This window comes from Elephantulus edwardii, unplaced genomic scaffold (genome assembly GCF_000299155.1).
Source record: "Elephantulus edwardii isolate Elephantulus edwardi_28Jun2011 unplaced genomic scaffold, EleEdw1.0 scaffold00105, whole genome shotgun sequence".
NCBI classification, from domain to species: Eukaryota; Metazoa; Chordata; class Mammalia; order Macroscelidea; family Macroscelididae; genus Elephantulus; species Elephantulus edwardii.
Window position 1 is genome coordinate 1,015,760 of NW_006399855.1, and position 19,230 is coordinate 1,034,989.

General features: G+C 39.8%; 1 protein-coding gene across 1 annotated transcript in view; it reads right to left on the bottom strand.

Moving 5' to 3' along the window:
- Positions 1-6,950: 6,950 nt before the first annotated feature.
- The window catches only part of DHTKD1 (dehydrogenase E1 and transketolase domain containing 1), a 116,013-nt gene continuing 103,733 nt past the window's right edge, over positions 6,951-19,230 (bottom strand). The window contains exons 14-17 of the mRNA XM_006891841.1: positions 14,131-14,213; positions 12,252-12,421; positions 11,031-11,116; positions 6,951-7,052 (exon numbers count right to left, since the gene is read on the bottom strand). Coding sequence (XP_006891903.1) covers positions 6,951-7,052; positions 11,031-11,116; positions 12,252-12,421; positions 14,131-14,213 — 441 coding nt within the window. The remainder of the gene's footprint in view (positions 7,053-11,030; positions 11,117-12,251; positions 12,422-14,130; positions 14,214-19,230) is intronic.

A 19,230-nucleotide genomic window follows, 5' to 3' on the forward strand; every position in this document is an offset into this window, starting at 1 on the left:
TTCCCCTCTAGTCCTATTTTGTTAAGTGTTTTAATCAGGAAAGGGTGTTGGATTTTGTCAAAGACCTTTTCTGCATCAATTGATAGGATCATGTGGTTCTGACAATTTTTTTTTAACATCAGTTTCAACTAGAAGTTCCAAATAGAGTTCTTCCAACTAGTGAATCCAGCACAGTTATTGTAATTGATGAAATAAAAACTAATAGTGTTTTAAATTTACTCTTCTTTTGAACTTGTATTTCTTAGAAAATATAAGAATTAAATACAAATTTACAAATTAGAGTTGGGTGGAGTCCCATTACTGTCATGTTAAGGATCTTTGTGGGGCTAGTCAAGACTTGTGCTGCCAAACCAAAAGCAGTTGGTTCAAGTCCATTGGTTGTTCTACGACCTTTCCTTCTCAAGCAATGCATTGTTGTTGTCATGTGCCATCAAGTTGCCTATGACTCATAACAACCCTATGTACAGCATGCCTAAACCCTGCTCCATCCTGTGCCAATCTCATTGTCTTCAACACACCTACCCCATTACCCCAGTCACTAAATGAATCCATTTCATTAAGGGTCTTCCTTTGCTGTGCTGTTCCTCCACCCTCCCAAGCATGATGTCCCTCTCCAAGGATTGGTCTCTTCTTGCAACATGTCAAAGTATGTAAGATGAAGCTTCAGAATCCTTGCCTCCAAGGAGCAGCCTGGTTTAACCCTCTCTATGATGAACTTGTTTGTTCTCTTAGCAGTCCATGGTATATTCAACACTGTTCTCCAACACCACAGCTCAAAGGCATCAATTTTCCTTCCTCTGAAAACCCACTGAAGAGTCACCAATGAGTTAGTTCTGACTCAGTGCCATTGAGAAAGTAAATTTAAAATCATAGAGACCTCCATTGTGTTTCCAAGGATTTAATCTTAACAGGGGCAGTCAGCCTCATCTTTTTCTCCAATCAATAGCTGGTGAATTCAAACCTTTTATTGTTGTTGTTGTTATGTACCATCGAGTCGCTTGCGACTCATAGCGACCCTATGTACAAGAGCCCTAAATCCTGCTCTATCCTGTGCCAACCTCACCATCTCAAACACACTCATTCCCACCACTCCTCTCAGAATTGATCCATCTCATGAGGGTCTTCCTCTCCTGTGCCGTCCCTCCACTCTCCCAAACATGAGGTCCCTCTCCAAGGACCAGTCCCTCCTTGCAACATGCCCAGACGAAGCTTCAGAATCCTTGACTCCAAGGAACATTCTGGCTTCACCTTCTCCGGGACAAACCTGTTTGTTCTCCTAGCAGTGCATGGTATATTCAACACTCTTCTCCAGCAGCACAGCTCAAAGGCATCAATTCTCTTTCTAGCATCCCTATTCACTGTACAACATTCAACCTAATAGATCACCAGCAAGCTCTGGTGGCCTGGTGGGGAAAAGCTGCTCTCTAATACCAAAGGCACAGGGTTCTAATCCACCAGCTGCTCCACAGGAGAAGGATGAAGAGTGTCAGCTATGGGTCCTTTCTGATTTAATGGCATATAACAACAGATCATCAGGGCACTTAGATGAAAGCTTAAAAAAATACAACTATCAAGTCCATTATGTATTAATAACCCTCTATTAAGATGCACCTAAACCAGGCCATGGTCTTCACAATTATTTGTTAAGGTTCAGAGAGCTGGGCAATGATTAAGGATGATAGAAGAAGAATCAATGCTTTTTAATTGTGATGCTGGAGAAGAGTTTTGAGCATACTATGGACTACCAAGAAAACAAGTAAGTCTGTCTTCGAGAAAATGAAACCAAGTTTCTCTGTAGAGGCTAGGGTTTTGAAGCTCCATCTCACATACTTTGGGCATGTGGCCAGGAGAGACCTTACCTTGGAGAAGAATACCATGCTTGGAAGGGTGGAGGGACGGTGTATGAGAGGAAGACCCCAGATGAGATGGATTGATACAGTGACTGGTGCAATCGAGGTTGGTGTGTCAGAATTAGAGAGACTGGTTCAGAACAGGGCAGGGTTCAGAGCTGCTGTCCATAGGATCGCCATGGGTCACAGGTGACTCAATCACACATAACAACAACTACATCTCTTGTTTGGGCTTCCAAACTTATAGATCTTAAACAAGAGGAGACTTCTCATCTTTCTTCCTGGAGCTTCTGGGGGATTCAACTCTCTGGAGATGTGTAGGTTTTTGGTTAGAGGCACAACACAGTAAGGCCCACACAACCAAAGCTCTTTTCAGGCAAGCCCAGGAGCACAATTCACCCTCAGGAGCTTACACAAAGAAACAATGGGAATTCATCTGGACAGATACTTTTAAAAATGCTTTTTTACAACTATTCTGGAAGGCAGTTTGGTGCTTCCTCAAAAAGCTGAACATAGAACACATGACCCAGCTATCCCACTACTTGGAATATAATCTGAGAAAATGAGAACTGAGGTACAAACTGAGATTTGTACACGATTTGTACACCAATGTTCACAGAAGCATTATTTATCATCACAAGAACATGGAAACAGAACAGCTGAAATGTCCAACCACAAACGAATGAATTGAGAAATTACAGTACGTACACACAGTAGAGTCCTATGCAGCATGAAGGAGAAATGAGTTTGTAAATTATTATCTAACTTGGGAGGGAATGGAGAGTATTCTGCTGAGTGAAGTAACTCAGTCCCACAAGGATAAATATTGTATAAAACCTTTATTATAATATGAATATAAGGATCCAAGAGGGGTGGGAGAGGTTAGAAGCAGAGGGATGAGGATGTGCAGAGGGAGGGGGGGATTAATCATGGGGTTGTATAATTTGATGAGAGGTGTGGGGAAAGTAGAAGGAATTTGATCTTGAAAACAATGTTTGAAATTTGTAAATAAACTACTAGGAAAAAATTCTTTTGCTATATGTTATATGCTAGAATGGACTCTGTGGATGGTTTGCAGAGGCAATAAATTGCAAGGGAAGAAATTGCCCATCTTTCACCCACAAAGTAGCTGGTGGATTTGAACTATGTGCCCTTTGGTTGGCAGCACAGCTCTTTACCACTAGGACACCAGAGCTCCAATTGAAAATGTTGTTGTTAGTGGTATTATGTGCCCTCAAGTCAAGTACACCTCATAGCAACCCTATGACCAATGGCTCTGAATCTTGGCCTATTATGAGCCAGCCTCAATGTCTCTGACACACCTGACCCCATTGCCACAGTCACTGTGTCAGTACATCACATCCAGGTCTTCCTCTCCTGTGCTGATCTTCTACCCTTCCAAGCCATGATGTCCTTCTTTATTCATACAGTCCAGTTCCTGGATGTTTTGCTCAACATTCAGATTGAATAGGTAGCAAATTAAAATAGCAACAGGAAATCCAGTTTATGTTAAAAGTTGGGGTCCTGGTGACTGTCACTCAGTAACTCAGAGCCACATAGCCACTATGAAGCCAAATCAATCCTATAAGTTTTTTAATCTACAATTCTCTCTGAATTAATCATGTAAACTCTTTAAGCTGCAATTTTGTTTATCTGAATCATGTTCCTTTGTCCCTTTCTGTAGCTTCACCTGAAAGGAAATGTAAAGAGATCATAAGGTAGTCAGACTACTTCCTAAAAGCAGTCACCAAGAAAATGTCTCCAAAAGTACTCTTTAAATCCAGGTTCTCTTAAGTAAGAATAGGCAAATATGGGTGTAGGCTTTATATGCAAGCAAAGAAAGAGGTTTATTAGGGGGAAATTTTGCAAAGGAAGACATGGAGAAACAAGGCAGTGCTACACCATGATTCTTGGAACAGAGGAGGACGTGATTCATTTAAAGGCTTTGGAGATGGGGAAAGGATATCATGTTTATCCATGCAGCTGTGAGGGGCCATGGAGTAGACTGTGGCTCACAGTAAACTTGTGAACTACAGATCTGAGTCTTGTCCTATCCTGCTCCATGAATGGGGAGGCTGGGTGTTTTAAGAGTTAACCTATCAAAATGATAAGATCTTCCACGTTATTTATGGAAGGAGAAAGGGATCGTCTGAGATTGGACTGTGTGGGACAGATCTCAATAGATAAGCACAAGTACAAATGTTCTTTCAACTTGGGTGCCACTGGACACACTTTTGTCATGCTGTGGGGAATAATGCACATATGATCAAGATGACTGTGCATGTGCAGGAGTTAGGAAATTTCAGAAACACGTGCATTTGGTTTTAAAGATGGCTGTTTCTAGGTGAAGCACTTGGTAATCATTGAACATCCCTTTTCAGGATGACTGCTCTCTAGAAGGTCATGCAACAGTCACTTGCATGACACCTGAAAGCTCATAGCAGAGATAATGATTTGTTAAGGTGATTCAACAGAATGTGGAAATTATCACATGGCATCACTAATAGCATGTGCAAGTAAAATTTTGCTGAAGAATATTATAAAATGACTGGAACAGCCAGCCCATCAACAGGAAACTACCAAAAATTCAAGCTGGATTAATAAGAGGCAACAATATGAGATTTCAGATGGATCTTGGTTAAAAGTAGAGAATACCAGAAATACAATTATCTATGCTTCTTTGACTGAGTAAAGACATTTAATTGTGTGGCTCATAAAAAAAAAAAATTATGGCTAACACTGAAAAGAGTGTGAGTCCCAGAATACTTTATTATGTTCATTTGAAACCTTTGCTTTGACAAAAATGTGATTGAATGTGGATATTGAATTTAATGTTATACAACAAAATATGTATGGATGATTGAATGGAAAACCCCATATACTTTGTAAACTTTTATTTAAATCACAGTTGGAAAAGCATATATGTGGAAAGCAGAGGAAAGATTTAGCAATATGGTTCTTAAAAGGTAGAAATTTTGTTAGTAAAAAGGTAATTTTAGAAAAAAATTACTGTTGCTAAGATTTTTGGTCACTTGGTACCTAATTTAAATTCCATTGCCCAAGTGACCTGCCTTTTGGAGATACAAATATTACATTATTCAATTTTAAGAGGAATAAAAAAGAATTAGAGCTCTGGTGACATAGTCCGTAGAAAGTACCACTGCCAACCCAAAGATGGCACCTTTCTGATAGTTTGAACCTACCAGTATCTCCATAGGAGAAAGATAGGTTAGTCTCCCTCTGTGTAAATTACTGTCTCAACAAACCCACCGGGGGGTCAGCTATGTGTCCTTCCAACTCAAATACAATAAATTTGAGTGTTTTGCGCTTGAAAGTGAAATAAAGTAATGAGTAATTTGAAGTCTTTCACTGTTCTTACCTGCACATTACTTGAAAATGCTAATCCATTTTGCAGTAGTGACTCAGATTAAGAAGGTTAATGTAACAGATGATAGATTTTGTGGTTCCTATTAGACAAAATGTAACAAGAAACCACATGCACACTTGTGAGAAGTAAAGCTAGGGAGAAGTAGGGAAAGATGTAAACTATAAAAATAGAAAACCAAAATTCATTTTCTAATTCACTTTGTGCCTAGTCATTTGAAATCTTTTCATTCAAGAACTGAGAGCTCTAGGAAAAAAATTACATTGCGGTTTTACTTATTTTTTGTTAAATATACAACTTTAATAACAATTTTTATCTAATAGATTTTTTCACATTTACTGACTGACGTAATTGGCACTAAGTTGCATGATTTGTAAGACTTGATATAGAAAGCAAGCCCTGAGGTATACAGATATAAAACAAATGCCAATATTAAACAAGTGTAAGATTAATAGTTAACTACATTCAAGACATGAATCATGATTCCACTGCCATAGCAAGACCTGCAAATAATTAATTTTGAAAGACACTACTAATTGTGCATGCAAGTGGAGAAGGCTGACTTCTTTTTGTCCTTTAGTACATCCTTCATCATTTCTGAGAAAACCAATGTTGGATGCAAGAACTGGAGAGCTTCCAAAGCACAAAATCAAGTAGAGCTAACTGGTTTATGGTACTAGTTTAAATGTAGTTTTATTTTAGACTGAGGGGTGAGTTATAGCCCTCTGGAAGACTCCAGTCATCTGGAGTTCCGTATATGAAAGTAAAAATGCCCTTTACACGCTATAGATAATCATCATACCGTGTAGAGGCAAAAATTATGAACGAGAGGCCGGAATCAACATATTAGACACCCAAGTTAGCTAATATATTGATGGGTAGAGGACTGTCGTGGGGTGGGACAGGATATTGTGATAAAATAGACCATAAATCTCTTTCATTAGAGCTAAAATGCCTTAATGATACTTCGTCTGGAAGATCACATATCCCAGGATTTGTATTTAATAAAGCTTATATCTAAGGGGGAAGCTCCGGTGGCTCAGTGGTAAAGAGCTGCCCTGCCATTCCATAGACCCAGAGTTCTAATCCAACAACTGCTCTGTGGGGTAAGGATGGGCAATTTCCTCCCATACAACTTACTACCTCTGAATACCCTCTGGAGGGTCAGCTGTGGGTTGTTTCTGACTCAACGGCATATAACAACAGCAACACATTTAAGGATAACTGATAAAATAAGAAGAATCTTTAATAATCAAATTTGCTATAGTGTTTAGTGAAACATTTTCACATTGGCTGGAAGACAGCACCAGAGATTTAATGAAATAAAGAACTAATGGAAGTGACAACAATCACTGAAACAATTCATTGAAACAATCAAGAGGCAGTGTTGAGGTACCTATAAATCCATACTAAAGAATTTTTCGGATCATATGCAATTAAGTACAGGGTGTAGTGTCGGAAATAACGAACTGTGGTACATCTTATTCAGACGTAACCACAACAGAACACTATTATACCTTTAAATAAGTTTGCTTCTCAAATTAATATACTGGTGAATGTTTCCTTTGACCGTAGGTTAACAGCATCCATCCCAGTATCTTAGATAAAGAGTCTTTGATTGTTGTCTGGTGGAAGGGGTAGAAGGTAGAGGAAGTAGATCTTTCTTTATTAGACAACTGTCTAAAGAGGCAATAGTGTTTCTTCAAAGGACATTGTCAAGCAAATGTCTTGGTGAGGACATCTTCTTGTTGCTGCAGATGAATCGTGCCAATTCCTACAGCAGGTGCTGGTAAAGGGGGTCGACTCACAAGTCGGAGCTATAATTGGAAAAGAGAAGAAATAAAATAGCACTTTAACATATCAGTACTTCGTTCAACTCTCTCTTAGTTTATCCAAACATAAGTAACATTTCTCAATAAAATAATGAGTTTAGCAGTCCAGACTGGAGGAAATATGCTACATTCAGAAACTAACTAAATCCCAAGTTTTAGACCCTATCTTGGTGCCTTTGAGATTATTCCAATTCACAGTAATCCTGTTGGACAAAGCAGAAATGTCCATTTGGTTTCCAAGGCAGTAAATCTTTATTAAAGCACACTGCCACACCTTTTTCTTATGGAGTAGCTAACTGGTTTGAACCATCAACCTACTAGTTAGCAGAGAGATATCTTAACCATACCACCACCAGAGCTGCTGAAGCATGAGAAAACAAATGCTCTATAACTGAGTCAGTTATAACTCATGATGCCCTAACTTTGGCTGTTCAAAGTGGCTTCTTGTTGTTATTATGTGCTGTCGAGTCGCTTATGACTCATAGCAACCCTATATATAACAGCCCTAAACTCTGTTCCGTCCTGTACCAATTGCATTGTCTCTGACACACCCATCCCAATTACCCCAGTCACTGAATCAATCCACCTCATAGAGGGTCTTTTTCTCCTGTGTTGTCCCTCCACCCTCCCAAGCATGATGTCCTTCTCCAAGGACCTGTCCCTCCTTACAACATGTCCAAAGTATGTTAGAAAGAGCCTCAGAATCCTTGCCTCCAAGGATCAGCCCCATTTAACCCTCTCCAGGATGAATCTGTTTGTTTTCTTGGCAGTTCAGCGTACATTCAATACTCTTCTCCAGCACCACAGCTCAAAGGCATCAATTCTCCTTCTATCCTCCCTAGTCATTGTCCAACTCTCTGACACATAACAAGTGATTGCAAAGACCCTGGCCTCTATCAGATGCACCTTAGTCTCCAGAATGACACCACTGCTCTTCAGTACTTTGGAGAGGTCCCTAACAGCAGACTTTCCCATCGCAATATGCCTTTTAATTTCCTGGCTACTGGTGCCAACCAGATCTTTACAGAAGGAGAAAGCTGAAACTTTCTTTCGCACAGCAGCTGGTGGGTTCACCTCTAATTTTTCAGATAGCAGCCCAATATATAATACACTACATTACCTGGGTTCCTTCAAGTGTAAGAAAAAACAAATTCCTGGATTTGTTCTTGTCTGAAAATAAAGATTTTGGGTTTATTTGTGAACTTTCCTTAATTAGAAGTGTTTACAAGTGGAAAATTATTTGAACCTAGCAAATAAGTATCAAATAAGTGAACCCGAGTGGGCATTAAGGCAGAACAGAGAGACAAATAAAAGCACCATTGCTTCTCTAATTGTTTTTCCCTTCCTAAAGTATGATTCAGGAAGAGGAAAAGAATATAGAGACACTGTACCAAAAGGAATTGGCAGACACAGAAGAATTTCATGAAACAATATATGATCAAGAGCCTATGGTGATGAAGGAAGAAGTTCAAGCTGCTTTGAAGGAAATAGCAAAAAAATATGGGCCCAGGAATAGATGGTATACCAACTGACATATTTCAGCTAACAGATGCTGCCCTGGATGTGCTCACCAAGTTGTGCCAAGAAATCTGGAAAACAAACCACTTGGCCAACTGACTGGAAGAGATCTGTATTTGTTCCCATCCCATGACCCAATAGAGTGTAGAAACTATGGAACAATATCATTGATTTCACTTGCAAGCAAGATTCTACTGAAGATTATCCAAAAACGACTGGAACAGCACATCAGCAGAGAACTGCCAGAAGTCCAGGCTGGGTTTAGAACGAGTTGTGGTACTAGGATATTGTAGCTAATGTTAGATGGATCTTAGCTGAAAGCAAGGAATACCAGAGGAATGAATACCTGTATTTCATTGACTATGCAAAGGTGTTTGACTGTGTGGATCATAACAAACTGTGGCTGACTCTGAGGAGAATGGGAACCCCAGATCACTTGATTGTGCTAATGAGAAACCTATACTTGGACCAAGAGGCAGTCGTCAGAACAGAGCAGGGAAACACTGCATGGTTCAAAATTGGGAAGGGCATCTGCCAGGGTGTCCTGTCTCCATACCTTTTCAACTTGTATGCAGAACAGATCATCCAGGAGGCTGGGCTTTATGAGGAGGAATGTGGGGTCAAGATTGGTGGAAGATCTATCAACAATCTGCATTATGCAGATGACACAACCCTGCTTGCTGAAACTGAGGAGGACCTGAAGCGCTTGCTGCAGAGGGTCGAGGACTGCAGCATTCAATATGGATTGAGGCTCAATGTCAAGAAGACAAAGATTCTCACCACTGGAGCAACTGGCAGCATCAGGATGGATGGTGAAGAGACTGAGATTGTTCACAGCTTTAGTTTGCTTGGCTCCACAGTCAACACTTTTGGCGCCAGTAGCCAGGAAATTAAAAGACGTATTGTCATGGGAAAGTCTGCTGTTAACAGGACCTCTCCAAAGTACTTAAGAACAATGGTGTCTCTCTGGAGACTAAGGTGCATCTGATACAAGCCATGGTCTTTGCTATCACTTGTTATGCATCAGAGTTGGACAATGACTAAGGAGGATAGAAGGAGAATTGATGCTTTGAGCTGTGGTGCTGGAGAAGAGTATTGAGGGTATCATGGACTGCTAGGAAAACAAACAGATTCATCCTGTAGAGGGTTAAACCAGGCGGCTCCTTGGAGGCAAGGATTGTGAGGCTTTATCTAACATACTTTGGACATGTTATATGGAGGGACCAGTCCTTGGAGAGAGATATCATGCTTGGTAGGGTGGAGGGACACAGCACAGGAGGGGAAGGCCCTCTACGAGGTGGATGATTCAGTGACTGGGGTAATCGGGATGGGTGTATCAGAGACAGTGCGACTGGCATAGGACAGAGCAGAGTTTAGGGCTGTTGTACATAGGTTCACTATGAGTCGCAGTAACTTGATGGCACTTAACAACAACAACAACAACTAAGAAAACAAACAGTTTCACCCTTGAGAAGGTTAAAGCAGGCTGCTTTTTGGAGACAAGATTTCTGAGGCTTCATCTCACATATTTTGGACATGTTATAAGGAAGGACCAGTCCTTGGAGAGGGACATCATGCTTGGGAGGGTGGAGAGACAGTGCAGGAGAGGAAGACTCTCTATGAGGTGGATTTATTCAGTGACTGGGGTAATAGGAGTAGGTGTGTTGGAGATTGGCACAGGATAGAGCAGGGTTTAGGCCTGTTGTACATAGAGTCGCTATGAGTCAGAGGCGACTCAGCGACACATAACAACAAAGTACAATTCCAGAGCACTAGTGGCCTAGCAGCAAAAAGCTGCACTGCAATTCCAAAGGCATGTGGTTTAAGGCCACTGGGTGCAGCACTAGCAAAGGATGAGCAATCTCCTCCCGTGCGATCAACTGCCTCTGAAAATCCTCTGGAGGGTCAGCTATGGATCTGTTCTGACTTGACGGTACACAAAACAACAAAGTACAATTCAGGGAACTCTGGTGGCCTAGTGGTAAGGAGCTGCGCTGAAATCCCGAAGCCACACAGTTCAAAGTCACCAGATGCTCTGTGGGAGAAGGGTGGACAATCTCCTCTCGTGTAATTAGCTGCCTCTGAAAACCCACTGGAGCATCAGTTTTGGGTTGGTTCCAACTTAACAGTACACAACAAAACAGTACAATTCAGGAAGAACATCAGCTCCTATTACACACAACCTCTGTAGACAGGACTAGGGAGCATTTTTTTCACTGAATGTTTATAGTCCAAGATTATAAAGCAGGATTGCCTAGCGCTCTGCTCCTCCTGGGCTGGCACATCAAACTTAAGGTCAAAACAGTGCAGTGCTGACTGCTACGAAAGCTTTTATATTTTAGTTTCTTTTTAGAGAAAATAAATGGGTTAGTAATGGAGATAAATACCCTTATCAGTACACACACAAACCCCTTCACCATGAAAGAGGGGGGACAGAGAAATTACCTTGCAGGCCAGTTGTTTTTCAAATCTTGGAGATACAAAACACCATGGACCCATGTTCTGAGGTTCCTCCTGACTCCAAATGAACTCTATTTAAAAAGGAAATTTATTTCAGCACCTCAAGTAAACATATGCTTCAAGTGAATATATACACAAACAGCTAGTCAGGACACATACGCTTTCTCAAAATGGCAGAGTGTTGCTCATCTTTTTTCTGACAAATGTATTCATGTGTGTCCCACTACAATCAGAATATGCAATGCTTCCATCTACAGATCCCCTATCTTACACCTCTGTGGTCCAACTTCTTCTCACCTTCCCAAACTCTGTCAACCACTGATCTTTCCTCAATCTCTGCAGTTTTGCAATTTTCAGAATGTCATATAAATGGAATCATACAGCATATAGTTTTGTGGGCCTCAGATTCATCTATGTTACTGTGTTTCGTAACAGTGCACTCTGTTCTATGGCTGAGTTGTAGTTGCATGCTTATACTCATCTCATCTCATTGTACGCACTTCATTGTGATTTAATTTTCAATTTCATAATGACATTGAACATCTTTTCATATATTTATTGCCATGCTTTTCTTTTGTGGCATATATGTTCAAATTATTTATTCTGTTTTTAAATTTAATTGCTTTCCTATTGTTGAATTTTAAGAGTTTTCAAATATTCTGGATAAGCTTTTGTCAAATATATGGCTTGCAGATGTTTGTGCTTTGTCTTTCACCCTCCACCTTTCATAATAACAAAGCCTTTGAGGTTAATAAAGTTAATATTTTTTATTGATTATGCTTTCGTTTGTCAGATCGAGAACATTTGCCTAACCCAAAATTACAAATTTTCTGCTTTCTTGTATATCATGCATTTATGTCTATGATCCATTTTGCATCCATTTCTAACACAAGGTTTATGAAAATCCAGATTATTTTACCGAAAATTGTTCTAAAATTATACAGAAAAAAATTATCCTGTATTTATTATAGGTTATAAGGACTAGTACTGTTATTATTCTCAAATACTCAAAAAAGCAAGAGAAACAAAGAGAAAGGGTGTCTTAGTTCCCGATAATAACTAGGATTAAAATATCCCCAGAGTCTATAAGATTTTCTTTTCTAATAACTCTCACTACCCACATCCACAATCTTGTTTCCTTTGAACTAAAGAGAATAGTTCAAAGATATATGAAATCAAAGAACCCTAAGAAGTGCAGTCTCTCACCTTTAACATGTTTATATTTGGTCATCTCTTGCTGTAATGAGTCCAGTGGGAAAGGGCACAGTTCCTCTAGCCGAATGATGGCAAAGTCATCTTTCTTGGCCCCCAAAGAGTCTCTCTGCTTCAGCAAGGCATAGAAGTGCTTGCCACAGCAAAACACTAGTTTCTTCACACTGTTGGGTGCAAAGGGAGGACAGGAGACAAAAATCTTAGAATAAGATGTGTGCTCCAATCATCAGTTGTAATGAAAAAAAAACTACCCTCTAGAATACAGGTCTGTTTATTGGGGAAAAAGGAAAACAATATGGGTTTAAATGCTTCCCTAATGAAGCAGTGAGATGGGGTGTTGTTGGGTTCAGTCATATGCTATGCCATAGCCATCCTTCTTTAGCTCCCTTCAAATGTCACAAACTCCACTAACTCCTATCAACATAAAGAATTGACATGCACACCGATATTTACTGCAGCGTTGTTCACAATAGCAAAGAGATGGAAGCAAACCAAGTTCCCATCAACAAATGAACGGAAAGAGAAGCTGTGGTATAGTCACACAATGGGATACTATGCAGCATTGAAAAACGAGGAACTAATAAAATATTATACAAAATGGGTGACCCTGAAGGACATTATGCTGAGTGAAATATCTCAGTCACAAAAGGACAAATACTGCATAATGCCACTGTTATGAAACAGGACTGACATAAGGGTTGGGGGAAACTAAGAAGAGGGAATAAATAATGAGCACTGCATTAAAACAGATGAGGGAAAGAACTGGTTAAAATGGATATATGATTAGGTGTTATATGCATGACAACAGTCCAGAATAAGAGGTGCATAGCAAGGTGAACTGGGAGGGAGGAAATTGTGCAACAATGAAGGAATCTTTTTAAAGAGAAAAGCGAACTGGAGTGGGGGTAGGGAGAGAAATGTGCAACAATGAATGAATGGAAATCCAAGTTTTCTGTAAATTTACATTAAAGTATTAATAAAAGAAAGTTTAAAAAAAGAATTTATAGCATTATAGAATAGAGTTCGGTCACTTGAATTCCTGAACATTAGGTCATTTTTTTCACTAATTAAAAATCTACTGCAGAGGTGAAAATATATTCACATCACATTGATTTTTAGGACCCAGAGAGGAATCATTAACAACCAGTATGTCTGTACTGGGATGAATGTTGTCAGTACCATCGAGTTGGAACTAACTCATAGCTGACTCTCTGGTGGATTTTCAGAAGCAGTCAATCACATAGGAGGAGAATGCCCATCATTCTTCTGCAGAGCAGCTGGTGGATTCAAACCACATACTTTCAACACTGCATATTGCAGTGCAGATTCTTACCACTAGTAACCCTAAAAGTTAATGCCCACTTGGGATCTCTGAATGCGACCTTAATTATAAACAGCATCTTTACAGATGTCATGAGTTACTAGTAGGGTGGACCCTAACTGATGACTTTGTGAGAGACTGATGACATTGTAAGAGAGCCATGTGAAGATACTCTGGGAGGGAAGGCTACAGGATGGCAGAGGCAGAAATAAGGGTGAGGACTCTATAAGCCCCAAATCACCACAGATTGCTTGTAACTAACAGAAGCACAGAGAGAGTCACAGAATAGATTCTCCTCAGAGCCTGCAAAAGAAATCAACTCTACTGAGATCTTGATAGCAGTAATTTTAGTTCCAAAAACATGACAGGAAAAAATCTCTACTCTTTTCAGCCACTTAGAATGTGGTATTTTGTTACAATATCACTAGGAAACTACTAAATCAAGGTAGAGTTGATTTTACTCACTTTGGATTAGTCAATATGAACTAGTTTTCACAAGAGTTAAATATCAACTGTATAAGAGAATGAAAACAGAGGCATGCATCAAATTACTTTTTTGGATCCACCGATGAATCACCAATGACTGGTTTGAATGTTGTTCCTAGTGCCATTTCTTGAAGAGTTGACACAGCTGCCTAAAGAGAGAAAGTTAAAAATTTATCAAGCTATTGCAATATGAGAAATAAGGTATTTTACCCCCCAAATATAGGGTAAAAAATTCTAGCCTAGCTCAATAAGGAAATATATGTACCAATAAATAAGAGTATCTGTTTTCAAAAAACATTAGTCTGTATACAAATTATTTTTGTGATGTTATACATGACTGCAATTACTGGGTGGTAAAACAGTTAACATGTTTGGCTATGAACAAGATTGGTAGTTAGGGTTCACCAAGAGCCACCTTTAAAAGACCAGACGATCTACTTCTGAACTATCACTCACTGAAAACTGTTTAACTCTGACACATGCAGAGCTGGCAGGACCTGGGAACAAGCTGAGGGCAAATGGTATCTGTATAAGAATGTCTTTTATCAAACAACTATGAGATATCATCTCACCCTAGTAAGAATAGCAAAATGTAACAGAACAGCAAGCAACAAATGCTGGCGAGAATGTGGAGAAACTGGAACTCTTATTCACTGTTGGTGGGAATGTAAGATGGTGCAACCATTGTGGAAGGCGGTGTGGCACTTTCTCAAAAAATTGCAAATAGAGATACCATTTGACCCAGCAATCCCATTACTGGGAATATACCCCAGAGAGACCATGTCTGCCATTGAAGCAGATATATGCACACCCATGTTTACTGCAGCTTTGTTTACAATAGCAAAGAGTTGGAAGCAGCTTAAGGGCCCATCAACAAATTAATGGATCCACACAATGGAATACTATGCTGCATTGAAAAACAAGGAACTCATGCAATATTATTCAAAGTGGGTGACCCTGGAGGACATTATGCTGAGTGAAATATCTCAGTCACAAAGGGACAAATACTGCATGGTGCCACTGTTGTAGAATGGGTCTGACATCAGGGAGGGGGTATGACAGAAAAACTGGATAAATTATGTATATTGTATTGAAGCAAATGAGGGAAAGAACAGATTAGAAGTGATATATGATTGAGTATTATGGTTAGCACAGGAATCCAGAATTAAGGTTGCATGGAGAAGTGTACTCGGGGTGGGGGTTGCGGGAAGGGACGTGGGAATTGTATACTAATGAAGGAAATTTTTTTTCTCTCTTCGGAGGGGGAAGCGAACTGGTGGGGAGGGGTGGGCAGGGAGAAAATTGCGGCAATGAATGAATGGAAATCCAAAACCTCTGTAAAAAAAAAAAATCAAAAAATAAAAAATTTTTTAAAAAAAGAATGTCTTTTATCAGATACCACAATAAAATTTTAAGATCAAAACTTTTCATATGACCAAACAACATTAGCATCCATAAAAATGTTTCATTTTAAAAATTCAAACCATCATCAAAACAACTATGAGATACCATCTCACCCCAGTAAGAAGAGCAAAATTTAACAGAACAGCAAATAGCAACTGCCGGCAAGGTTGTGGAGAAACTGGAACCCTTATTCACTGTTGGTGGGAGTGTAAAATGGTGTAACCACTATTGAAGGTTGTATGGTGCTTTCTCAAAAAAGTTGCAAATATAAATACCATTTGACCCAGCAATTCCACTACTAGGAATATACCCTAAAGAAACCCTAACCACCACCCAAGCAGATATATGCACACCCATGTTTATTGTGGCTTTGTCAACAAGAGCAAAGAGTTGGAAACAATCCAAGCACCCATCTACAAACGAATGGATAGAGAAGCTCTAGTATATTCACACAATGGAATACTATGCTGCATTGAAAAACAAGGAACTCATTAAATATTATACAAAATGGGTGACCCTGGAGGACATTATGCTGAGTGAAATATCTCAGTCACACAAGGGCAAATATTGCACAGGACCACTGTTGTAAAACAGGACTGACATTGGGGTTGAGGGAAGACTGAGTAATGTATACTTCATTGAAACAGATGAGGGACAGAATTGTTTAAAAAGGATATATGATTAGGTATTATTGTCATGACAGAAGTCCAGAATGAAGGCTACATAGTGGAGTGGACTTGAGGGGAGGGATTGTATAACAATGAAAGAATCTTTCTTTTCAAACAGAAGTGCGAATCAAGGGGGAAGCAGGGAGAAAAGTGCAACAATGAATGAATGGAAATCCAAAGTCTCTGTAAACTTTCATTAAAAATAATAATTTTTAAAAAACAAACCATAAAGCCAGCAACAAAAACAAAAACCACAAACTGAACCATCATTTTTGTGCACTAAAACAACTTGTTGCTAAGTGCCATTGAGTTGAGTACAGCCCACAGTGAACCTACAAACAAAAAGTTCTGAACCCTGTCCTATCCTGTGTCATCCTCACACTTCCTGGTCATTAAAGCCCACTGAAGCAGTCACCTTGTCAGTACATGTGATTGAGGGTCTTCTCCTTCGCCAATCTTCACCTTTCTAAGCATCATGTCCCTCTCCAAGGAATGTCCCTCCTAGCAACATGCTCAAAGCATGTGAGGTGAAGCTTCATCATCCTTGCCTCCAAGAGAACTCTGACTATACCATCTCTAAGACATATTTGTTTGTTCTTTCCATGGAATGTTCAGTGCTCTTCTCCAACACCACAGCTCAAAGGTATTAATTCTTCTTCTGTTATCCTTATTCACTGTTCAGCTTTCAGATGCACAGCAAGCAATCAGAAAGATCATTGGACTGAATCAGATACACTTTAGTCCTCAAATCGACATCCTTACTCCTCAATAATCTGGAGAGGTCCCTAACTGCAGACTTTCCAGTGCAATATGTCTCCTAATTTTCTGTTTGTTTGTTTTTAAATTTTTTTTATTATTTCCCCCTCTTTTTTTTTTGTTGTGTCCCATCAAATCAGATCAGAATGAGACAGGAGGAGATTGCCTCTCCTTCTTCAGCAAAGCATCTGGTGGATTTAAACCGTGCATCTTCGGGATTGCAGTGCAGCTTGTCTTCTGATTTTCTGAATGCTGGTACCAAGGGTATTAATTGTGGATCCAAGTAAGATGAAGTTGTTAACAGTTTCAATCTTTTCTCCATCCATCATGATGTTATCTATCAGTCCAGTGGTAAGAATCTTTGTTTCTTGACATTGAGATGCAATCCATATTGAAGGCTGTATTTGATTTTTCTGCAACAAGTGCTTCTTTCAGCAAAGAAGGTTTGTGTCATCTGCATAATGCAGGTTATTGATGAGTCTCCCTCTGATCTTGATGCCACATTCCTTTTTATATTGTCCAACTAGTCAAATAATTTACTCAGCATACAGACTGAATAGGTAGGGAGGGAGAATACAACCCTAACACACTCCATTTTTAATTTTAAACCATGTAGCGTTCCCTTGCTGTGTTCGCACGACAGTCTCATGGTCTAGGTTTATGTTTGTGTGTGAACAATGAAGTGTTCTGGGATTCCCATTCTTCTCAATGTTAGCCATAACTTGTTATGACCCACACAGCCAAATGCCTTTGCATAGTAAATAAAGCACAAATAGACAGTCTTCTGGTATTTACTTTCAGCCAGGGTCCATCTGACATCAACAATGATATTCCTGGTGCCATGGCCTCTTCTAAATCCTGCTTGAACTTCTGGAAATTCTGGCCATTTTTGAATGATCTTCAGGGGTATTTTGCTTGCATGTAATATAAATGACATTGTTCAATAGTTTCCACATTCAGTTCGATCATCTTTCTTGAGAACAGGATCTCCTCCAAATTTCCTGGCATGGACTGGTAAGCGCAAACAGGGCTGCATCTGTGAACTGAAACAAGTCAATTGGTATCTCATTGATTCCTGGGTCCTTATTTTTTGCCAGTGTCTTCAATGCAGCTCCAACTTCCTTTATTACCATTGGTTCCTGTTCATTTTGTAAAAATGGAAGAACTTGCTCTTTGAGAACTAAGAAACAAATTTAAGCTTAGAGTTGCAATATTGGAAGATGCTTTTGTGCAATATATTGAGTGATTCAGAAAGTACCAAAAGATGATAGAGGAAATACCCAGAGTCACTGTAACAAAATCACTGTACTGACTGACACTGAAAAATTTCAGGAAGTACTAAAACAGCTAAATGTGGGCAATTACAGGTACTTTCTTTCGGTATTCTTCACTACAGGTACAAGCTATTCAGTCAATACAAGTTGGTATAATATACAAATACTTCTATGATAAAAAAACAAACAAACACACAAATTCATGGTCACCTAGTTTAATGTAAGGAGCCCCAGAGGCTCTGATGGTTAAACACTGAGTTGCTAAATGAAAGGTTAATCGACCAGCCACTCTGAGGAGAGAAAGACAAGGCAGTCTACTCCATTAAAGGTCTGCAGCCTCAGAAGCCCTCAGGGAAATCCTATTCTGTCCTCCAAGGTTGCTATAAATTGGAATCAACTTGACAACAGTTGTAACACTTGTTGTTGTTATGTGCCATCGAGTTGCCTTCAATTCATAGTGACCCTATGTACAATAGCCCTAAACTCTGCCCTGGTCGGTGCCAATCTCACCACCTCTGACACACCAACCCCCATTACTCCAGTCACTGAATCATCTCATCGAGGGTCTTCCTCTCTGTACTGTCCCTCCAACCTCCCAAGCATGACGTATGCACCAGAGAGCTGGAGTAACACAGCCTACATACACTTATTAAAAATAATCGAGATTAGCTAAGTCACAGAGCCAAATGTGGGAACTTTTGTTTTTTCTTCCATCTGTTTACTCAACTTATTGTCAATGAGTACAGACTCATACCTGGCTGTCAACTGGGCTGCTGCAGCTGTGGAGCAGTTGGGAAACTCCTGTTCTCTCTCGGAGCTGCTGGTGGGTTTGAGCCACCACCACTGAAAGTCTTTGGGTTAGCAGGACAAGACCCAGGCCGCTAGAGCTCCTTATTGCACCTATTTGTTGTTGTTATGTGCCATCGAGTCGTTTCCGACTCATACCGACCCTATGCACAACAGCTCTAAACCCTGCTCTATCCTTCGCCAACCGCACCGCCTCTGACACACCCATCCCGATTACCCCAGTCACCGAATCAATCCATCTCATAGAGGGTCTTCCC